Source organism: Nelumbo lutea, chromosome 4 (genome assembly GCF_056320005.1).
Source record: "Nelumbo lutea isolate HS-2025 chromosome 4, American lotus-T2T, whole genome shotgun sequence".
Taxonomy (NCBI): Eukaryota; Viridiplantae; Streptophyta; class Magnoliopsida; order Proteales; family Nelumbonaceae; genus Nelumbo; species Nelumbo lutea.
The window spans coordinates 50,475,221-50,492,864 of record NC_142687.1 but is presented as its reverse complement, the minus strand read 5'-3'; the positions used below and the strand labels follow the sequence as shown (position 1 = coordinate 50,492,864).

The 17,644-nt window shown below is 38.7% G+C and overlaps 1 protein-coding gene across 23 annotated transcripts in view; it reads left to right on the top strand.

The window, feature by feature from the left end:
• LOC148855689 (ENHANCER OF AG-4 protein 2-like) overlaps positions 1-17,644 on the top strand; it is a 41,048-nt gene that overhangs the window by 16,772 nt on the left and 6,632 nt on the right. For all 23 annotated transcript variants that reach the window (XM_088941441.1, XM_088941440.1, XM_088941438.1 and 20 more), the window contains 3 exons: positions 949-1,061; positions 1,132-1,319; positions 13,481-14,643. In XM_088941441.1, the coding sequence (XP_088797567.1) occupies positions 949-1,061; positions 1,132-1,319; positions 13,481-14,643 (1,464 nt within the window). The remainder of the gene's footprint in view (positions 1-948; positions 1,062-1,131; positions 1,320-13,480; positions 14,644-17,644) is intronic.

The following is a 17,644-nucleotide window of genomic DNA, read 5'->3' as shown; positions in this document are numbered from 1 at the left end:
TGGATAAAATAACCCATCATCATCATTAAATTATAGGCACTTTAATCATTTCTTATTTTTTCCACCCACGATTCTTTCAGACTGTACCTAGCTCTTCTAGGTCCTTCAACTTGTAACAGATCACTTTTTCTAAGAGGTGCTATAGTTGGTCTTCTATGCACATGACTAAACTATCTCAATCTACTTTCTCTCATTTTATCACCTTTGGAGCTACTCCTAGTTTCCTTCGGATGACTCCATTTCTAATCCTTTCCTTTCTACTTTTACCACATCCTTCTAAACATATGCATTTCGGCCAGTCATTTTTGGCGTGCTGTTTCTTAGCTGCCCAACACTGTGCTCCATACAACATAGGGTGTATTTTCAACTATTATATATATATATTTTTCTTTTAGTGGATAAAATAATTAAGGAATAAAATATTCAAGGGTGTACTTTCTAAACAAATGAAAGGTGTAGTAATCAATTGTACTTAAGTTTCTGCTATTAAGGAGCTCTCAACCTCCTTAGAAGTTTATTCATTAATGCTCAGTTTGGAAAGAGTATAAATACACATGTACAGTGCATATACATACAAAATAATACATAATACAAGGTTTTGCACTCTACATATTTGTATTTGTACTCCTTCCAAACTGACAAAGCAATAATTCATTTGGTCCAGTTGCTTAAGCTGTTATCAAATGGCTCCTCAGCGAATTTTGGAATATTGTCAGCTTCCCTGGTTCATTTGTGAACTTGGATAAGTTTCTTTTATAAAGCCTCCTTTACGCTCTGGTATCTTTATGCATTTTCAACCGTTCCAACCTTTCAAGCATAAGTTCGACTTTCATATATGTCTTTCCCTGGGGTTTGCATTATACTTACAGAAAGCAGTATCCATTCAATAAATGATCTATTAAGCATCAACTGTTTTTTGTGGTTTCTTATCTTTTTAATCTTCCCCAGGAATTGTGGGAGCCTCGTACATTCCCACGGTACAAGCTGCACTGCCACGTTTATTGGGTGCTGCTGCTCCACCTGGTGCTGCTGCTCGTGAAAACCGTCGTCAATGTCTTAAGGTATTTTTGGGTCATAACACAGAAGAATGTCCTTATTTGGAAGTTTGTAATTAATGATCTCTTGTGTCAGGTTCTGCGACTATGGATTGAGCGGAAAATTCTTCCTGAATCACTTCTTCAGCATTTCATGAATGATATTGGTGGCTCAAATGATGATATAGCTGCTGGATATTTTCTTAGACGTCCATCTCGTGCTGAGCGTGCTGTAGATGATCCAATTAGAGAAATGGAAGGGATTCTTGTTGATGAGTATGGGAGGTGTGTAATCTTTTTCCATTGCTTGTTTAAAAAAACATGGTTCTCTATCCTCCAATGATAACTGGCAGCAGGTATAAAAGATGAAATAGTTTGAACCTGTTATTTTTTTTTCTTTTAAAATAATTGAACAAAACTTACATATAGAGATAGGAAGAAAGCAAAGGAGTTTGCAGATATTTCATTATTGGAGTTAAGGATGCCTTTGACATTTATTCTGCTTGACAAATCAAGTTGTGTACCTTTGATCTTTCTTTTTTACTGCTTTATATGAGCAATAAGAAGCTTGAAAAAGTGATCAGAAAGGATCAAGAAGAGACATAACAGAGAGCAAGACCAAATCCCAAAACACGCAAAAAAATAAAGATAAAAATAGAAGTTCCCCATCAATAATAACGATCCCTGGGAAATTAGTAGTCCAACCTCCCCAGTGATTTAAAAGGCGCGCCTAGGCGCACAGGCGAGGAGCATTTTAGGGTAGGCGCCTCGCCCAGGTCCTAGGTGCAGCCCATTCAAAAGGTGCACACCTGGTGCGCCTAGGCATGCGCCAGGTGAGCCTTGTGCCTTAGCCCAAGCATGCACAAAGGCGGTTCGTAGAATTATGTATGTAATATGTCACATTAGCTACTTGAAGTAATGTAATTGAGAAAAAAAGAGATTGTGGGTTTTATTTCCTTGAAAATGTTTTATATGTTTGATTTCATTTTTAAATTCTCATTTGAATATGCTTTACATATTTTATTTTTATTTTTATTAATATTATGTTTTATAATTTTTTGATTTTTTTTTGAATTTTTTGCATTTTTTGATTTTTTTTTGAATTTTTAGCTTTTTTTTTTAAATTATGCACCTTGCCTCAAAAAGGCACGTGGCTCGCCTTGCGCCTTTTGCCTCAGGCGCAAAATGGCCCTTGCACCTTTTTTGCGCCTTGTGCTTTTAAAACACTGAACATCCCTTTTCTAAATCATTAGCTATAGGGTTTTAGGTTGTGTTTGGTACCATTGCCACTTCTTCTTGCAATGTTTAAGGTTGGTCAACTTCAATTTTTGAGAAAATGTCTTGTCACATCACACCAGATAACCACTTCCACTAAAAAAATATAGTCATAGGATTAGGTGTTGGCATTTATAGTAGAAACACCAAAGCATTTGTGGTAGAAAAAAAATATTCTCATAAAATTTGTATTGACCAACCTAAAACGTTGCAAGTAGAAGTGGCAATGGTACCAAAAACAGCCTTAATGCCTAGGGATTTATCTGAACAAGACGCTAGCCTCCCTAATCTGGTGCTGAGATATGCACTGGCTATGGGAACCTTCTATTGTTCTACATCCTTCCTGTCACAACCTTGGATTTTTTTGGTAATAAAAATTTTCATTAAAGAAAAGAAAAAATAGTGAAAATTACAAAAGTTAGTGATAAGGTATAACTTCTTACAAGGGAAAAAGATTACTGTTAAGTGAAGAGTGATCTAAGTAGGAAAATACAAAAACTGCTTACACCTGGACCCAGCAATACAAAACAAATAAAACAAGGTGCCTGAATTCAGCTGCCAAAGAACAAAAAATCTTTCTCAACAAGAAATGTGAAAATTACAAAACTTAGTGGTAAGGTATAACTAGTTACCTACAAGGTAAAAAAAGATCATTCTTTTAAGTGAATAGTGATCTAACTAGGAAAATACAGAAAATACCGACACCTGGACCCAGCAATACAAAACAAATAAATCAAGGTGCCTGAATTCAGTTGCCAAAAAAAAAATCTTTCTCAACAAGAAATCACCTCTATGATTCATCTATCCTTCTTCCTGAGCTAATTCCAGTTCCCAATTTGAGATCCTGAATATTTTGGTTTTAATGTGTCTTAAACACTTATTTGTGTATCAGCAAACTCTTCACCTCCTAGTTGCTTCTAAGAGGGGAGGAAATTGGAGAGAATTTGAGGAAGTAGGAAAGTGGAAGGTGGGGATTGAGATTGAGTTAAAGAAGCTATTGTCCAAAGAGACCAGACACATAGGTATGGTAACGTTGAAGGTAAGGGAAGATAAGAAAACAATTTATGGATGTGGTAAGTTTAATGGTCAACAGGTTGGATTGGAGAAATAATTGAGAATAGAAGTGAAAGTGTATATGTAACCAAGATGAGAAGGAATCACAAAGGATGGTTTCTCGTTTTTAATGGAGTGGTTTGGTAAAGGTGGTAAACAGATGATTTGCATGCCAGAAGGAAAAAATGAAAGTGGATGGAAGGCCATGTTGGAGATGTTCCAGAGGTTTTTACCAAGGAATGAAGGAATCGAGGGTATTGAATATTCAGCCAAAAAACGAAGTCAAAGCTCGAAAACCTATTCTCTAGACAATTTGAGAGGAAATTGACATTAAGGCCACGACAATACTTATGCCCTTCCATTGAAACATAGCCATAATGGATGTTGGAGAGAAACATATTAATCTTCAAATAGTGAATATGGTGGAGGAAGTAATTATGATTGAGAGGTGGGTTTGATTTAAAAGGTGCACTACCGAGGCACATTTTAAGGTCTGTGGCTTGCCTAGGCCTCAGTGTAGCTTTTTCAAAAAGCATGGGCCTAATATGCCTTGCACTTCAGCCCAGGGATGTGCCTTCTTGATATTTGCGCATTTTTCTTTTTTTTTTTTTTGAGCCTATCTCCTATGGACCACAACCTAGGTTTTGGAAGAAATCAACAAAGAAAAATTAAAGAAAAGAGAAGAGGAGCAGAAGGGACGAAGAAGAGAAAACACAGAGACTCCTATGTTGTTGGAAGAAAACAACAAAGTCATTTTGCATGTCTTTTGGCCCAATTACAAGTCACCTCTACCCCTTGTAACAACTTAACAACTTTCCTCTTCTCATAAGTGTAGCACCACCATCCATCTTCCTCTTTTGGAGCTAGCTAATTACAAGCTTCAAATCACCTTCAATTAACAACTTCTGATATTAAGCTCTTTAACCTTTTGAATTCCTTCCATAATCACCATAATTTCAGATCTTAATGTGTCCCCAACTCCAATTGGACCTGAGTAGAGTGCAATGATATTTCCCTCTTCATTCCTGAAGACTCCTATGCCATATGGACCTGGATTGCCTTCATCACTACCATCAAAGTTGAGCATAATGAAGCCACATGTGGATGGGGACCAATCAGGCCTAACCACCTTGCATTTGATTGTGACCATGTTCACAGTTGTGACTTCTTGCATCTAATATAATTGTGGGCCAATAATTACCCAATTCTTCTAAACACCTACCAATTCTAGGACATCCTTATGCACATTACATTCTTCTGCATGTACCTCTTGCAAGGTACGAAGAGCTTCATCTTTTTTTGTTTGATAGGAAACGGTAACTTTCATTAGATAATTAATAAGATTACAGGCTTACCACCTACAAAAATGATGGAAAAAGAAAACCAAAAGCTTACAAACAGGCCCAAAACGAAGAGCTTCATCTTTGGATAAGCACTTCAGCAAAATTCCATTGATGGATCCTACAATGTACCATTTATATATCTAAAGTGCAAAGCTTGACGTTGTGTACTTGCACTTCTTGGATCTATTACAATAAGCCCATATTGTAAATAATTAATTATAGACACTTTCCTATCTGAAGTTTCTTCTTGTTGAATCGTGACAAAATTCACAAATTCTACCTCTTGCTCTTTTTCACTTACAAGAGGAAGGGTGTGCCTTTGACTAATGGTAATTTGCAATTCTCTTTGCTTTGATAGAGTTAGAGATGCAACCATTTAGGCTAAAGCATCTGCTTTATCATTTTCTAACCTTGGCACATGGTTTGTGGAAATGTTGGTGAAGTGAGACATAAATTGTTGGCTTTATTATAATAAGGGATTAGATTCAAATTTTTAACTCCTTATATTACCTTAATTGGCTAATAACCAATTGAGAATCTACAAACACTTGTAAGTGTTTGAGATTAATTTCTCGTTCCATTTCCTTGCCAATTATAATTGCTTCATATTCAATAGTGTTATTTGAACATAATGATGTAAGCGAGAAGGAATAGGGAATCAATTCCCCTGATGGTGTGATAAATATGATGGTTGTGCCTGCACCTGGTTTTGTAGAGGCTCCATCAAAATAGAGTTGCCATGGTTTTGTAGTCTCTATGTATAAGGCTCTTGTCTGGGAGATCTTTTGATAATTCCATAGTATCGGGCACAGGCTGAGCTGCCAAAAGTTAGCTATTGCTTGACCTTTAACTGCCTTTAAAGGCATATCTTTTATTTCAAACTTTGAAAGAATTAAGGTCTTGGCTTCCTGTTAAAACTAGTTGGGAAAGCAAATATCTAAAGGGACAATCTCTTGAAACAAAAGTAATTAGATACGAAGCAAATAATGCTGTATTTTTTGAACAAAAAATATTAGAGCTAGGCACACCTTTTTGATTGGGAAGTAATTAAACTCTGCTCCCACTAATGTTCTACTCAAATAATATAGAGAATTTTCTCTCGCTTCATCATTACTTTGGGCTCGCATCCACATAGCATTAAACTCTGCCCCCACCTCCAGAAATTGCAGTTTTTCCTTTGAATGATTAATATGAAGGGCAGATTTGGAAAATAAATCAATTTCAGAAAAGAGATTGGAAGGGTAAAGGCTAGCGATTCATATGAGGAGAAAATTTGGAAAATAAACATTTTGATCAAAAGTAACTGCATGGGTATTTTGGACATTTTCATGTCTCTTTTAAGAAAGTACAGGGGAGGTTTCAGCAACAACCAAAAACTTCAGGGGAGGGTTTAGCAACTTACCCTTTTCTTTTCAACAGGAAAGTAGTTATCACTGTTTGTAAATTAGGATAAATTCTTTGTGAAGAGAAAGAAGAAGAAGATGAAGAGTTTCAGCAGTAGAGAAGAAAAGAGAGGAAAGAAAGAGTGGGATGTTAACCAGAATTGAATTAGTTTTGGCTACCAACCCCTCATTATATTTTATACTTAACTTAAAAGAATGATAGATTACAAGAATGCCCTTAGTAGGGCGGCTACTAAAGTAGTTGAACAGTCACAACTTAAAAAACATAAGCTAATGGGCCTAAAGCCCAACAACTTCCTAACTTAACAACTTAAAATAAGAACAAAACAACTGGGCCCAATAACTAGAAATTGGCCCAACTCAACACTCCCCCTCAAGTTGGGAGTAAATGCCACACATTCCCAACTTGCGTAGATCATGCTCCAGCTTGTTCCTTGTAGTACCTTTTGTGAGAACATCAGCAAGCTGCAGATCGGAAGCAATGTATGGGAGACAAACTTCCCCAGAAGTCGCCCTTTCTCTGATGAAATGTCTTTCCACTTCAATGCGCTTAGTCCGGTCATGCTAAACTGGGTTATGGGCAATGTTAATTGCTGCCTGATTATCATAGTACAACATCACGGGTTCTTCTGCCTATACACCAATCTCTCCCAATAGGGAACGGATCCAGAGAAGTTCTGAAACTCCATGTGCCATGGCCCTGTATTCAGCTTCAACACTTGATCTTGCCACGACTGTCTGTTTCTTACTCTTTCACAAAACAAGGTTACCCCCAACAAGGGTGCATACTCCTGAAGTAGATCTCATGTCATCAAGGCATCCTGCCCAATCTGCATCTGTATAAGCCTCTAGTTTCAACTGTCCATGATCAACAAACAATATGCCTCTGCCCGGGTGTCTCTTCAGATAAGCAAGAATCCTGTCAATAGCCTCCCAATACTGGACACGTGGAGCATGCATGTATTGACTTACCACACTTGTTGCATAGGAAATGTCTGGTCTTGTCATACACAAGTATAGCAGCCGCCCACAAGTCTCTGATATCTCCCAATGTCCTTTACTGACTCACCTTCTGATGCATTAATTCTTTGATTCTGATCAATAGGAGTACTGATTGCCTTTGTTCCAAGCTTCCCAGTTTCTTGAAGAAGATCCAAGACATACTTCCTTTGAGAGATAAAAATTCCATGTTTTGATCTTGCAACTTCAATGCCTAAGAAGTATCTAAGTTCTCCAAGATCCTTAATTTCAAATTCTGTGTAGATTCTTTTTCAAACAATCAATCTCACTTAGGTCATTCCTTGTGACAACAATATCATCCACATAAACAATTAGGACTGACACCAAGGATCCCCTTCGCTTCACAAACAAGGTAGGATTGGATTGAGTCTGAGTGTAGCCAAAAGCAACCAAGGCCTTCCTGAACCTGTCAAACCATGCTCTGGGAGATTGTTTCAAGCCATAAAGTGACTTCTTAAGCCTGCATACCTTTCCCTTTTCAGCATCATTGTAGAAGCCAATAGGAAGATCCATATACCTTTCCTCTTGTAGATCCCCATTTAGGAAAGCATTCTTCACATCAAGTTCAAATAGGGGCTAAGAGTATGTGGCAGCAAGAGAAAGAAGTATCCGAATAGAGGTCATCTTTGCAATTGGTGCAAAGGTCTCTAAGTAATCATTTCCATAGGTGTGTGTGTACCCTTTTGCAACAAGTCTAGCCTTGTACCTTTCTATACTTCCATTTGCCTTATATTTTACTGTGTAAACCCATCTGCATCCAACAGTCACCTTGCCCTCTGGTAGGTCCACAATCTCCCATGTCTGATTCTTAATTAAAGCTTTCATCTCTTGTTGCATAGCTGTCTTTCGCTCAGGTTTGGAGAGAGCCTCACCGACACCCTTGGGTATAGACACTGAGTCAAGAGAGGAAAGAAAAACACGATAGGAAGGAGAAAGTCCACTGTAGGATAAGTACTGTGAAATACAATGAGCAGTACACTTTCTCTTTCCTTTTCTGAGGGCAATAGGAAGGTCCAGGTTATCTGTAACGGGATTAGTAGAATCAATGGGAACTGAAACAGTAGAGGGATTAGGAGGAATACTTGAATCCGTGTCAGCTGAATTTGAAGTCTCCAAGGAACCGACAAGAAGTGATGTGAGTTCTGTTGCAGTGGAATCAACCTCCCTGTGAAGTGTCTGTTGTGAGTAATGCTGAGAAGCAAGACGCAAGGGAGGTGGTAAGGTAGGTGACCTAGGTTGATCAGGCGCAGGAGTGGACACATGGACTGGAACTGGGAAAGGGATAGACTGTTTACTCACTTCCCCAAAACACTCCCCCTGAGAGGAATTCTTCGAGAAGAAGTATGTGGACTCAAAAAAAGTGACATCCATAGTAACATACCGACTCACAGAGACTGGATCATAGCAGCAGTACCCTTTCTGATTTTCTGCATATCTAAGGAAGACACACTTCTTTACCTTTGGGTCAAGCTTCGAGTGGTGAAGACCAAGGATATGTGCAAAGCAGACACACCTAAACACCCTGAGAGGAATATGAAACAATTCCCCCTCAGGAAAAAGAAGACTGAATGGGGTGCTGAATCCAAGTATGCGAGAGGGCACCTTGCTAATCAAATATATTGATGTGAGAACTGCATCACCCCAAAACCAAATTGGAACTGTAGATGTGATTATCATGCTTCTTTGCAATCTCAACAATGTGTCTGTTCTTCCTTTCTGCAACACCATTCTGCTGTGGACTATAGGAACAACTGCTCTGATGGACAACACCATATTCTAACAGATATGAAGCAAGGTGTTTTTCAAAATATTCTCTGGCATTGTCTGATCTGAACACCTTTATTCGTGTTCCAAACTGTGTTAGCACCATCTGATGAAATTGCCTTACCAAGTCTGATCTGACTGGTAATGATGTCTCGGGAATTAATGATCTCAAATCTTTCCTTCATATAGAGTTTGAGATCAAAGATCTAAGGGAATTGAGATACTTTCCTGGCATAGAAGTTGCTAGATCCAAGGATGTGATTCTTATCTCTCAGAAGAAGTATGTTCTTGATTTGCTCTCTGAAACAGGGAAGATGGGTGCTAGACCAGTTGCTACTCCTATTGATATGAGCCATAAACTCTCTGCTTCAGATGGAATATTGTTAGAAGACAAGGGAGTCTTCCAGAGACTACATGGAAAACTTCTTTTTCTATGCATGACTCGGCCAGGCATTGCATACGCTGTCAGCTGCATCAGTCAGTTCATGCATGCTCCCAGGGATACTCATATGGCAACAGCAGAGCGGATTCTGTGTTATTTGAAGGGCTCCCCTGGAAAGGGAATTCTATTTTCCAAGCATGGCCATATGAAACTTGAAACCTACACAGATGCTGACTGGGTTGGAAGCAGTGATGGCAGAAGATCTACCTCTGGGTACTGTAGCTTGGTGGCAGGTAACATTGTCTCTTGGGGAAGCAAGAAACAATCAGTTGTTGCTCGATCTTTAGCCGAAGCAGAATACAGAGCCATGGCACATGGAGTTTCTGAACTATTGTGGCTTAAATCATTGATGGAGGAACTGGGTATTGAGCATGATAAGCCAATGATGTTATACTGTGATAATCAGGCCACCATCAACATTGCTCACAACCCAGTGCAACATGACAGAACTAAGCATATTGAAGTTGACAGACACTTCATTCGAGAAAGAGTGGCTTCTGGTGAAGTGTGTCTACCTTTCATCACTTCTGAAGGACAGTTAGCAGATTTCCTCACCAAGGTAATTTCCAAGTCTAAACTTCAGCATGATACTGGTAAGTTTGGCATGATTTACATCTATGCTCAGCTTGAGGGGGAGTGTAGAGAAGATGGGCCGGATGTTCTTTTCTGTAATGGGCCTTAGTCTGGGCCTATTCTTTCTTATGTTATGTCTTTTTAATTTTCTGCCTAACTAAGGTTTTCTCAGTAAATTACCAAAGTTTAACTTAATAAAATAGAATTAAGGGTGTAAGAGAAGAGATTATGCTACTTTCTTGAACTCTTATTTTTTCTACTTTCTTTTGATTTTTTGCATCTTTCTAAACAATCCTTTCTTCTCAAAAGGTTGTTTTTCTTCTCTCTTCCAGTCATTATTGTTTGCTATCTGAAAACTAGTTCTTGAAGTTTTGGTGTAATGGAGAACTCTGAAGTATAGATTAAGCATAGCTCAGAGCTTGAACTAGTTCTGGCAACACCTGCAAATTCTCTATTGCTTGTGACCACAATGAAACATGATGGGACCATTGCAGTAGGGGGAAGTGGAGTTGTATCTCTGATAGTAAGGAGAGGAGGATGATCTTTCCCATGAGAAGTGGGTGCTAGAAAACTATTCTATCATTTGTTGGCTGGTGAACTCAATGCATCCCCACATCACCAACATTACTTATTGATGAACTTTGCAGAGGAGATTTAAGATACTGTTGTAGAGACATCTCGAAAATTGAATGTGGCTAGGGCATATACGTTGAACAATGATGTGAGTAATTTACGACAAGAGGAGAGTATAAAAGATGTTGAAATCTCTTTGGCAAGCAGAAGGCATGTTTAGGTTTAGGGGAAAGTCCCAATGGACCACACCCACTTCTCTTGCCAGCCCATTTTAGGAATTCTAATAATAGTAAGAAAGATGGAAATGGGGAGATTTGAAATGCAAATGCAGCCATGGATCCTGATAGTGAGAAGGGTCCTAATGATGAGAAGACTACCATAGTAGTTGGAAGCAGTTAAGGTCAAATTTGAGAAGGGAGGTGAATCAATCATCTTGAGAGCATAGTTGCAGCAACTTCTAATATTTCTGGCAATTTGATTTTGTCCACTCATTTTTGGACATTTAGGTATTCGTGCTACTGCCAACCATGCAACATTCATAGGTAATTGTAGAATCCCTTGGATTATAGATTCAGGAGCTTCTGATCACATGACTAGTGTATCTACCTTGTTTAATAATTAAAGTTTGCTTTTTGGCTATTAGAAAATAGCCCTTAGGTGATGGCTCTCTTGCCCCTATTTTTCGTTATAGGAGACAAGAAGACCATATGTTGCCTCACCTTCACCTCCGTTCTTCATATCCCTAAATTCCACACTAACCTTTTGTTTGCAAGTAGCCTGACTAAATCCTTAAATTTCTATATAACATTTTCCCTTATTGCTTTTTTCAAGACCTGCAATCTCGAAAGGTGGTTGCAAGTGGCCATGAGGCAAACGGAATATACTTGTTGGATGTTCCTGAGCAAATCCAAGGATAGCCCCTAAAAGTTGCTTTTAGTTCTACCTCTTTAGAGCCATTTGTCTATTTTGTCTTTGAATGATCTATTTCTTGAGTTGTTTAAAGGAGTTGGTCTATCAAGTTTACCTTGTGAGTTATGTGTGTTTTCAAAGCATTGTAAAATGATTTATCCTGTGAGTAATACAAGATTTACTTTTCCTTTCCATAGTGTGCACTTTAATGTATGGGGCCTTACCATTTACCATCCATAATGGGTGGCTATTGATACTTATTTTATTCATTGATGATTTTTCCTGCAATACTAGGATATATCCGATGCCCTTACATGATGAAGTGCGAAAGATTGTGAAGCAATTTCATGAATTTGTTCTTAACCAAATTGACACTTGTATTAAAATATTTCTGTCAAATAATTCTAAGGAATATCTTGAAAAAAATCTTGCTTCTTACCTTGATGAGTTTGGGGTTATTCACCAAAGCTCTTGCGTGTGCATTCCAGAACAAAATAGAGTTGCTAAATGGAAAAACTGTCTTATTGTTCAAGTAACCAGAAATATCCTCTTTGCCTTGCATGTTCTTGTGAAATTTTGTGGAGATGCTGTTTTCATAGCAATTTATCTTCTTTATTGTATGCCATCGAGAATCTTTGGTTTTAAGTCTCTCTTTAGTCTTCTCTTTCCCAACATATACCTTTTTTTCCCTTCTTCAAACTACTCCTTGGGGATTGAAGTTGCTAGTCTAAAGATGATATCTTCATGTACCAAAGTATGTACTTAGCATGCTCACTGAGACAAGTAAACTTGGGGTAAAACCAGCTGCCACACCTATTGATTTGAATCATAATCTCTCAGCTTCTAATGGAGAGTTGCTTGAGGATAGGGGATTGTTTCAAAACTTGGGGTACCTATGTATGACTCGCCCTGACATGTCATATGGCTATGACAGAGAATCTTGTGCTAGTTGAAGGGTACACTAGAAAAAAGATATCTGTTTTGTAGGGCATGGTCACATAGAACTTGAGGTCTATGTAGGTGCGGACTGGGCAGTTTGTATTGATGATAGGCGGTCTACAACTGGGTATTGAATAATGGTGTTTAGAAATGTGAATCAGCTAGTGATAAGCCAACATGCCATTGTGGCATCTTTAATGTTGTTAAAGTCCTTAGTGATAAATACACCTTGTGAAATGTAAACCAATGAAAAGTAAGTAGACCATGTCATGTCTTTAACGTGATTAGTTGAAATTTTGATGTAACATGCCGTAAAAATGTCGTCAAGGAGATCCCTAGGTGATAAAGCACTCTTGGAAGGTGCCTTGCCCAAACGCTTACATGTATGACACCACACAACATTTTTATATTTCTATTTTATGTTATTAATTGTAGTGCAATAGATATATTATTCTTATACTAGTTTCTTTTAATTATTTTCTTATTTGTTTAGGTTCGATCGACACACAAGTCAGTGACAGTCTTGAACCCTTTAAGACTTTAAAATCTGAATTAATAAGTAAGAAGTAACATGAAGATTTTATCGAATTGACACACAAGAACAATCAATACAACTTCTTCCTAGGACCAAAACAAGGGCACAGCCCTTATTTTTTGTATGTTTTTTTTTCCCTCTCTTATCTTTCTTCTCATAAATATGTTGATTTTCTACCTTTTGATATGGGTCACATACTTCACGAGCATTATAGTAATTTGTAATTATTAGTTAAAGATTACTTCTTAAACAAGCCCTTGTGCCTTGTGCTTTTGAAACACTTGTTCATATAATCTTAAGGTTTTTGCTGGTTAGCTTAATTTGGGATTCACTTGTTTTTTTATTGTTGGGATTCTCTTCTTTTTCCTTTCTATGAACTTTTATTTGATCAGTTTTCTATGCATGAACTTTCTACAGAAGGGTGCTATATTCAAACAACAATTTGCTCTTAACAAATTTGTATGTGCTTAAGTATTTCATCTAAGCTAGTATGCAATCCTATTTACACATTTAATGACAAGTATTTCAGTACATTTATGTTTTTCAATTTTTACATGCTTTTGCTACTTGCTTCATGTAACATAGGGTTTGATATATGTAGTTTGTGATGCTTTCAGCAATGCAACTTTCCAGTTGCCTGGCCTTTTATCCACTAATGTATTTGAAGATGAAGAAGATCTTTCCAGCAGTTTATGCAAAGAAACTGGTATTGAATCACTAGTGGAACCATCCAATGCTTTAGAAGAGCCAGAAACATGTGCAGTTACTCCAAGTGACAGATGCCACTGCATTTTGGAGGATGTGGATGGTGAGCTTGAAATGGAAGATGTTTCTGGATCCCCAAAGGATGGCAGGACCAGGGGTGGAAACAATTCTTTTGAACTGAATTTACAACGACAAACTAAAGATGGAATTTTGAAATCATGTTCAGATAATCTTTCTGAGGTTCCGCCTTTACCACCTTGCTCTCCACCATTGCGTTTAGAATCTCCACCTCTACCACCCCCCTTGCCTCCTTCACCACCACCACCACCACCTTCATCTCCATCACCACCTCCACCACCACCACCACCACCACCACTACCACTACCATCGCTGTTGCTATCACAACCACCTACACAAGCAGTTCCACCTACAGGCCCACCATCATTACTACGTCCACCATCATTGCTACCTCAACCTTCATTGCCTCAATCATTGCCACCTCAGTCATCACTGTCTATGCAACTATCAATACCATCTTCTTCACCACCATTGACATATCGGCAATCTGTACCTCCAGAGTATTGTAGTGACTCCCTCCAAATTTCTGGAAGTACTCATCCAGGACATGTTAATACTGCTATGAAAAGCGAGATGCTTCCACAACAATCTCCTTGCTTTGTGGCAGCAGGAGATGGCAATACATGTGATCCTTCTGGCTTTAATTCTTCAAGGCCATTTGAATATGGACATAATGACATGTATTTAAATCCTCAAGCTCAGCCCAAGCAGCAGTTCCAACCAATTAATGCATCTTATGCTCAGAGACCATATCCTCTTGGCCCCCCAGCACAAACCCCACCAGGCCATTTATACACAAAACCAACAGTTCAGCAGCACATGCAGCAACTGTTTCACCGTCCCTACTCTCTGCCATCTCTTTCCAATGGTCAGAGGCAATATGTTACTGATGAAAAGTGGAGGATGCCCTCAAGTGATTTTAATCCAGATAATCAGCATTGTATGTGGGTGAATGGAGGGAGGCCTCCATGTTCGGGACCACCTTTTACCCAGGAAGGTATGCAATTTATATTTATTCTTCCTTTTTCCAACATTTGTTCTCTTTCTTTTGTTACCTTCAGAAGGCATCTCCGTCTCTCTGTCTCTCTCTATCACTCCATCTTTATATATTTAGTCCAGCACACCTGCAGAATGCACGAAATTTTCCTTTATAGACTTCTAAAATTTATGTATTTCTGTATTTTTTGGACAGCAGGGATATGTTTGTCATTTTATAATTTTCTGTGGGGTCCAATGAAAAAGTCTGATTTGCCTACTTATAGTTTGTTTATGTTTAAAGTTTCAAAGTCATTGAATAAGTAGGATTAGAATTATTGAGTCTTCTTTGGATGAAACAGGATAATGCCAATTCAGTTGGAGTCCTAGGATTCTTTTTTTTTTTATCAGCAAAAAGATTTTATTAATAACAGAGAAATATTGAAATACAATAGTTATAGGTTGCAGAAAGCATTAACCCAATCTGCAAACACTACAAAGCATTTACAGTTCTGCCCAGTACAAGGTAGATCTATTTGCCCCCTGTTTTGCTAGGGTGTCTGCCAACCCATTTGCAGTCCTTTTGACCCAACCAAACTGAGTGTTGAACCTCCTTGCAATTATGTCAATTTCTGTATATAAATTTGAGCTTCCAAGGTGCAGATGTAATGTTTTTAGCGCAAGAAATGACCAGCATTGAGTCTCCTATTTCTAAATCTGTTGTACCAATCTGCTCAGCCATCTTTAAACCTTGACGTAGAGCTAAAGATTCAGCCTGTATTGAGTCACCAATACCTATTTGAGTCCTGCCCTTCCCAGGTTGCCAAAGGAATTCCCATCAAAGTTTAGTTTTAGTTTGTTCAGTGCAAGTGGCTTCCACTCCGCTCTCACAACTTCTTTGGCTACATCTGTCTGTGCTACTTCAGTCTAGCTTCTTAGAATCTCATTCGTGGAGAAGTTTTTGAATAGTTTCATGGTCATCACCCAATGTGCAGTTCTGATTTTTATGGTTTCAATGACTTCCTCCTTTGATTTACTTTTTTCAGAGAAGAGTCTTTGGTTTCTTTCTTCCCATATAGTCCAAACCACAGAAGCTCTTGCTGCCTTCCCTAAGCACTTTCCTCTTTTCTTCTGTTGCCTTAGGAAGGAGGGGCTGAATAGACTTACCACATCCTGTGGGGGAGCCCATCTGCATCCAAAGAGAGAACAAACAATTTCCCAAGAAACAAAAGAGTAGGATAAGAGTAAGTGGGGTAGGGTTTCACCACAATCCTTACAAAGGGCACACACATGAGGAGAGAGGCAGTTATTTGGCCTTCTTTTCTGTAGCACATCACAAGTGTTAACCTTCCCTAGGAGCACTTACCAACAGAAGGCTTTGCACTTTAGGAGGATCGGTTTACACCAGATTTCTCTCACTAGAAAGTTCACCCCCAAAGGATCAGAATGAGTGAGCAAACCGAAGAAAGAGGCACAAGAAAATAAATCATCAGGAGTTGGGGACCATACTCTACTATCAGCTGTAGTTTGATCTAAATTGACCTTCTCAAGGGTCGATAGCAAAAGCAATAGGGACTCACATTCATTTTCCCTTAGCCCCCTTCTAAAGCCAAAGTCCCAAGAGATACCCAAGTCTGAAAGTATGCCAACCCTAGCAACATGTTTGTTTTTAAGGTTTGATAAAGAGTAGAGGTCTGGAAATTTATCCTTAAAAGGCAAATCCCCAACCCAAAGGTCTTCCCAGAATAAAACTTTATTGCCACACCCAACATCGAAACAGATAAATTGAAGAAAGGTTGGTAGTACCTCAAAGATTGCCTTCCAGGGGGAGTTTGGAGCTGCATTGGAAGCTAGTTTTGCATCCCAGCCGTTTTCTGCTTCACCATGAGTGCTCTTAATGATCCTGCTCCACAACCATTTCCCTAGGAGGGCCTTATTTTTCTGTAAAATGTTCCCAATACCTAGGCCACCTTGCTCCTTAGGTTTACAGACTTGCTCCCACTTCACTAAATGATTCCTCTTTTAATCACCAGGTTCCCACAAGAAATCTCTTATTATCTTCTCCAACTTCCTTGCTATTTTCATAGGGATCTTAAAGGTGGAGAGGAAATAGGTGGGCAGGTTTGCTAGGGTGGATTTTATCAAGGTGACTCTTCCCCCCAAAGAAGTATAATTTCTCTTCCACATTGCCAACTTCTTTGTGAATCTCTCTAAAATTGGCTTCCAAAAGCTTTCAGTTTTCGGGTTTCCCCCCAAGGGCATACCTAGGTATTCTAAAGGCCACCTTTTCACTTCACAACCTAGCAAATTTTCCATGGCTTGGATGTCCCCCTCCCCTATGTTTATTCCAGCTACACAGCTTTTTCCCCAATTTACTTTTAGTTTGGAGGCCTATTGAAACTTGTCCACCAAAATTTTCAGATTCCTCAAACTGGATTCATCACAACTCTCACAGAAAACGACTGTATCTTCTGCAAATTGCAAGTGAGACACCACCATTTCTGAACTACCAATCCTCCAGCCTTTAAACTGATTTTCTTGGTCAGCCTTGATGATTTGTCTACTCAGAACCTCAGCCACAATGGTAAATAAAAATGGGGATAAGGGATCACCCTATCTCAGTCCTCTTTTAGCCGGGAAGAAATCCTTTGCATGAGATTCAACAATCTTGATAGAAAGCCATTGAAAAACCATTCGGCCCCAGGGCTTTTGATCTATCCATCGACAAAATTGCTTCATGGACCTCCTCTACACTGAAGGCTCTTTCTAAGAGGGCAGCTTCGGTTTCTGGCACTCTATCCCACTGTAATTCTCCCAAATCCAAATTGCTTTCAACAGAGTATCCCATCGAGTCCTAGGATTCTTATGAGTCTAACCATTTGTGTCCTAGGATTATCAAGTCTAGAGTCTATAAATATGTATGGACGTTTTTCACAAAGATCAATGAAGTTTATTGAGTTTTCTTGAGCTTATGCCAATTATGGTGAATGGTTCCCATACCCTAGAGTGATTCTAGGTACCTC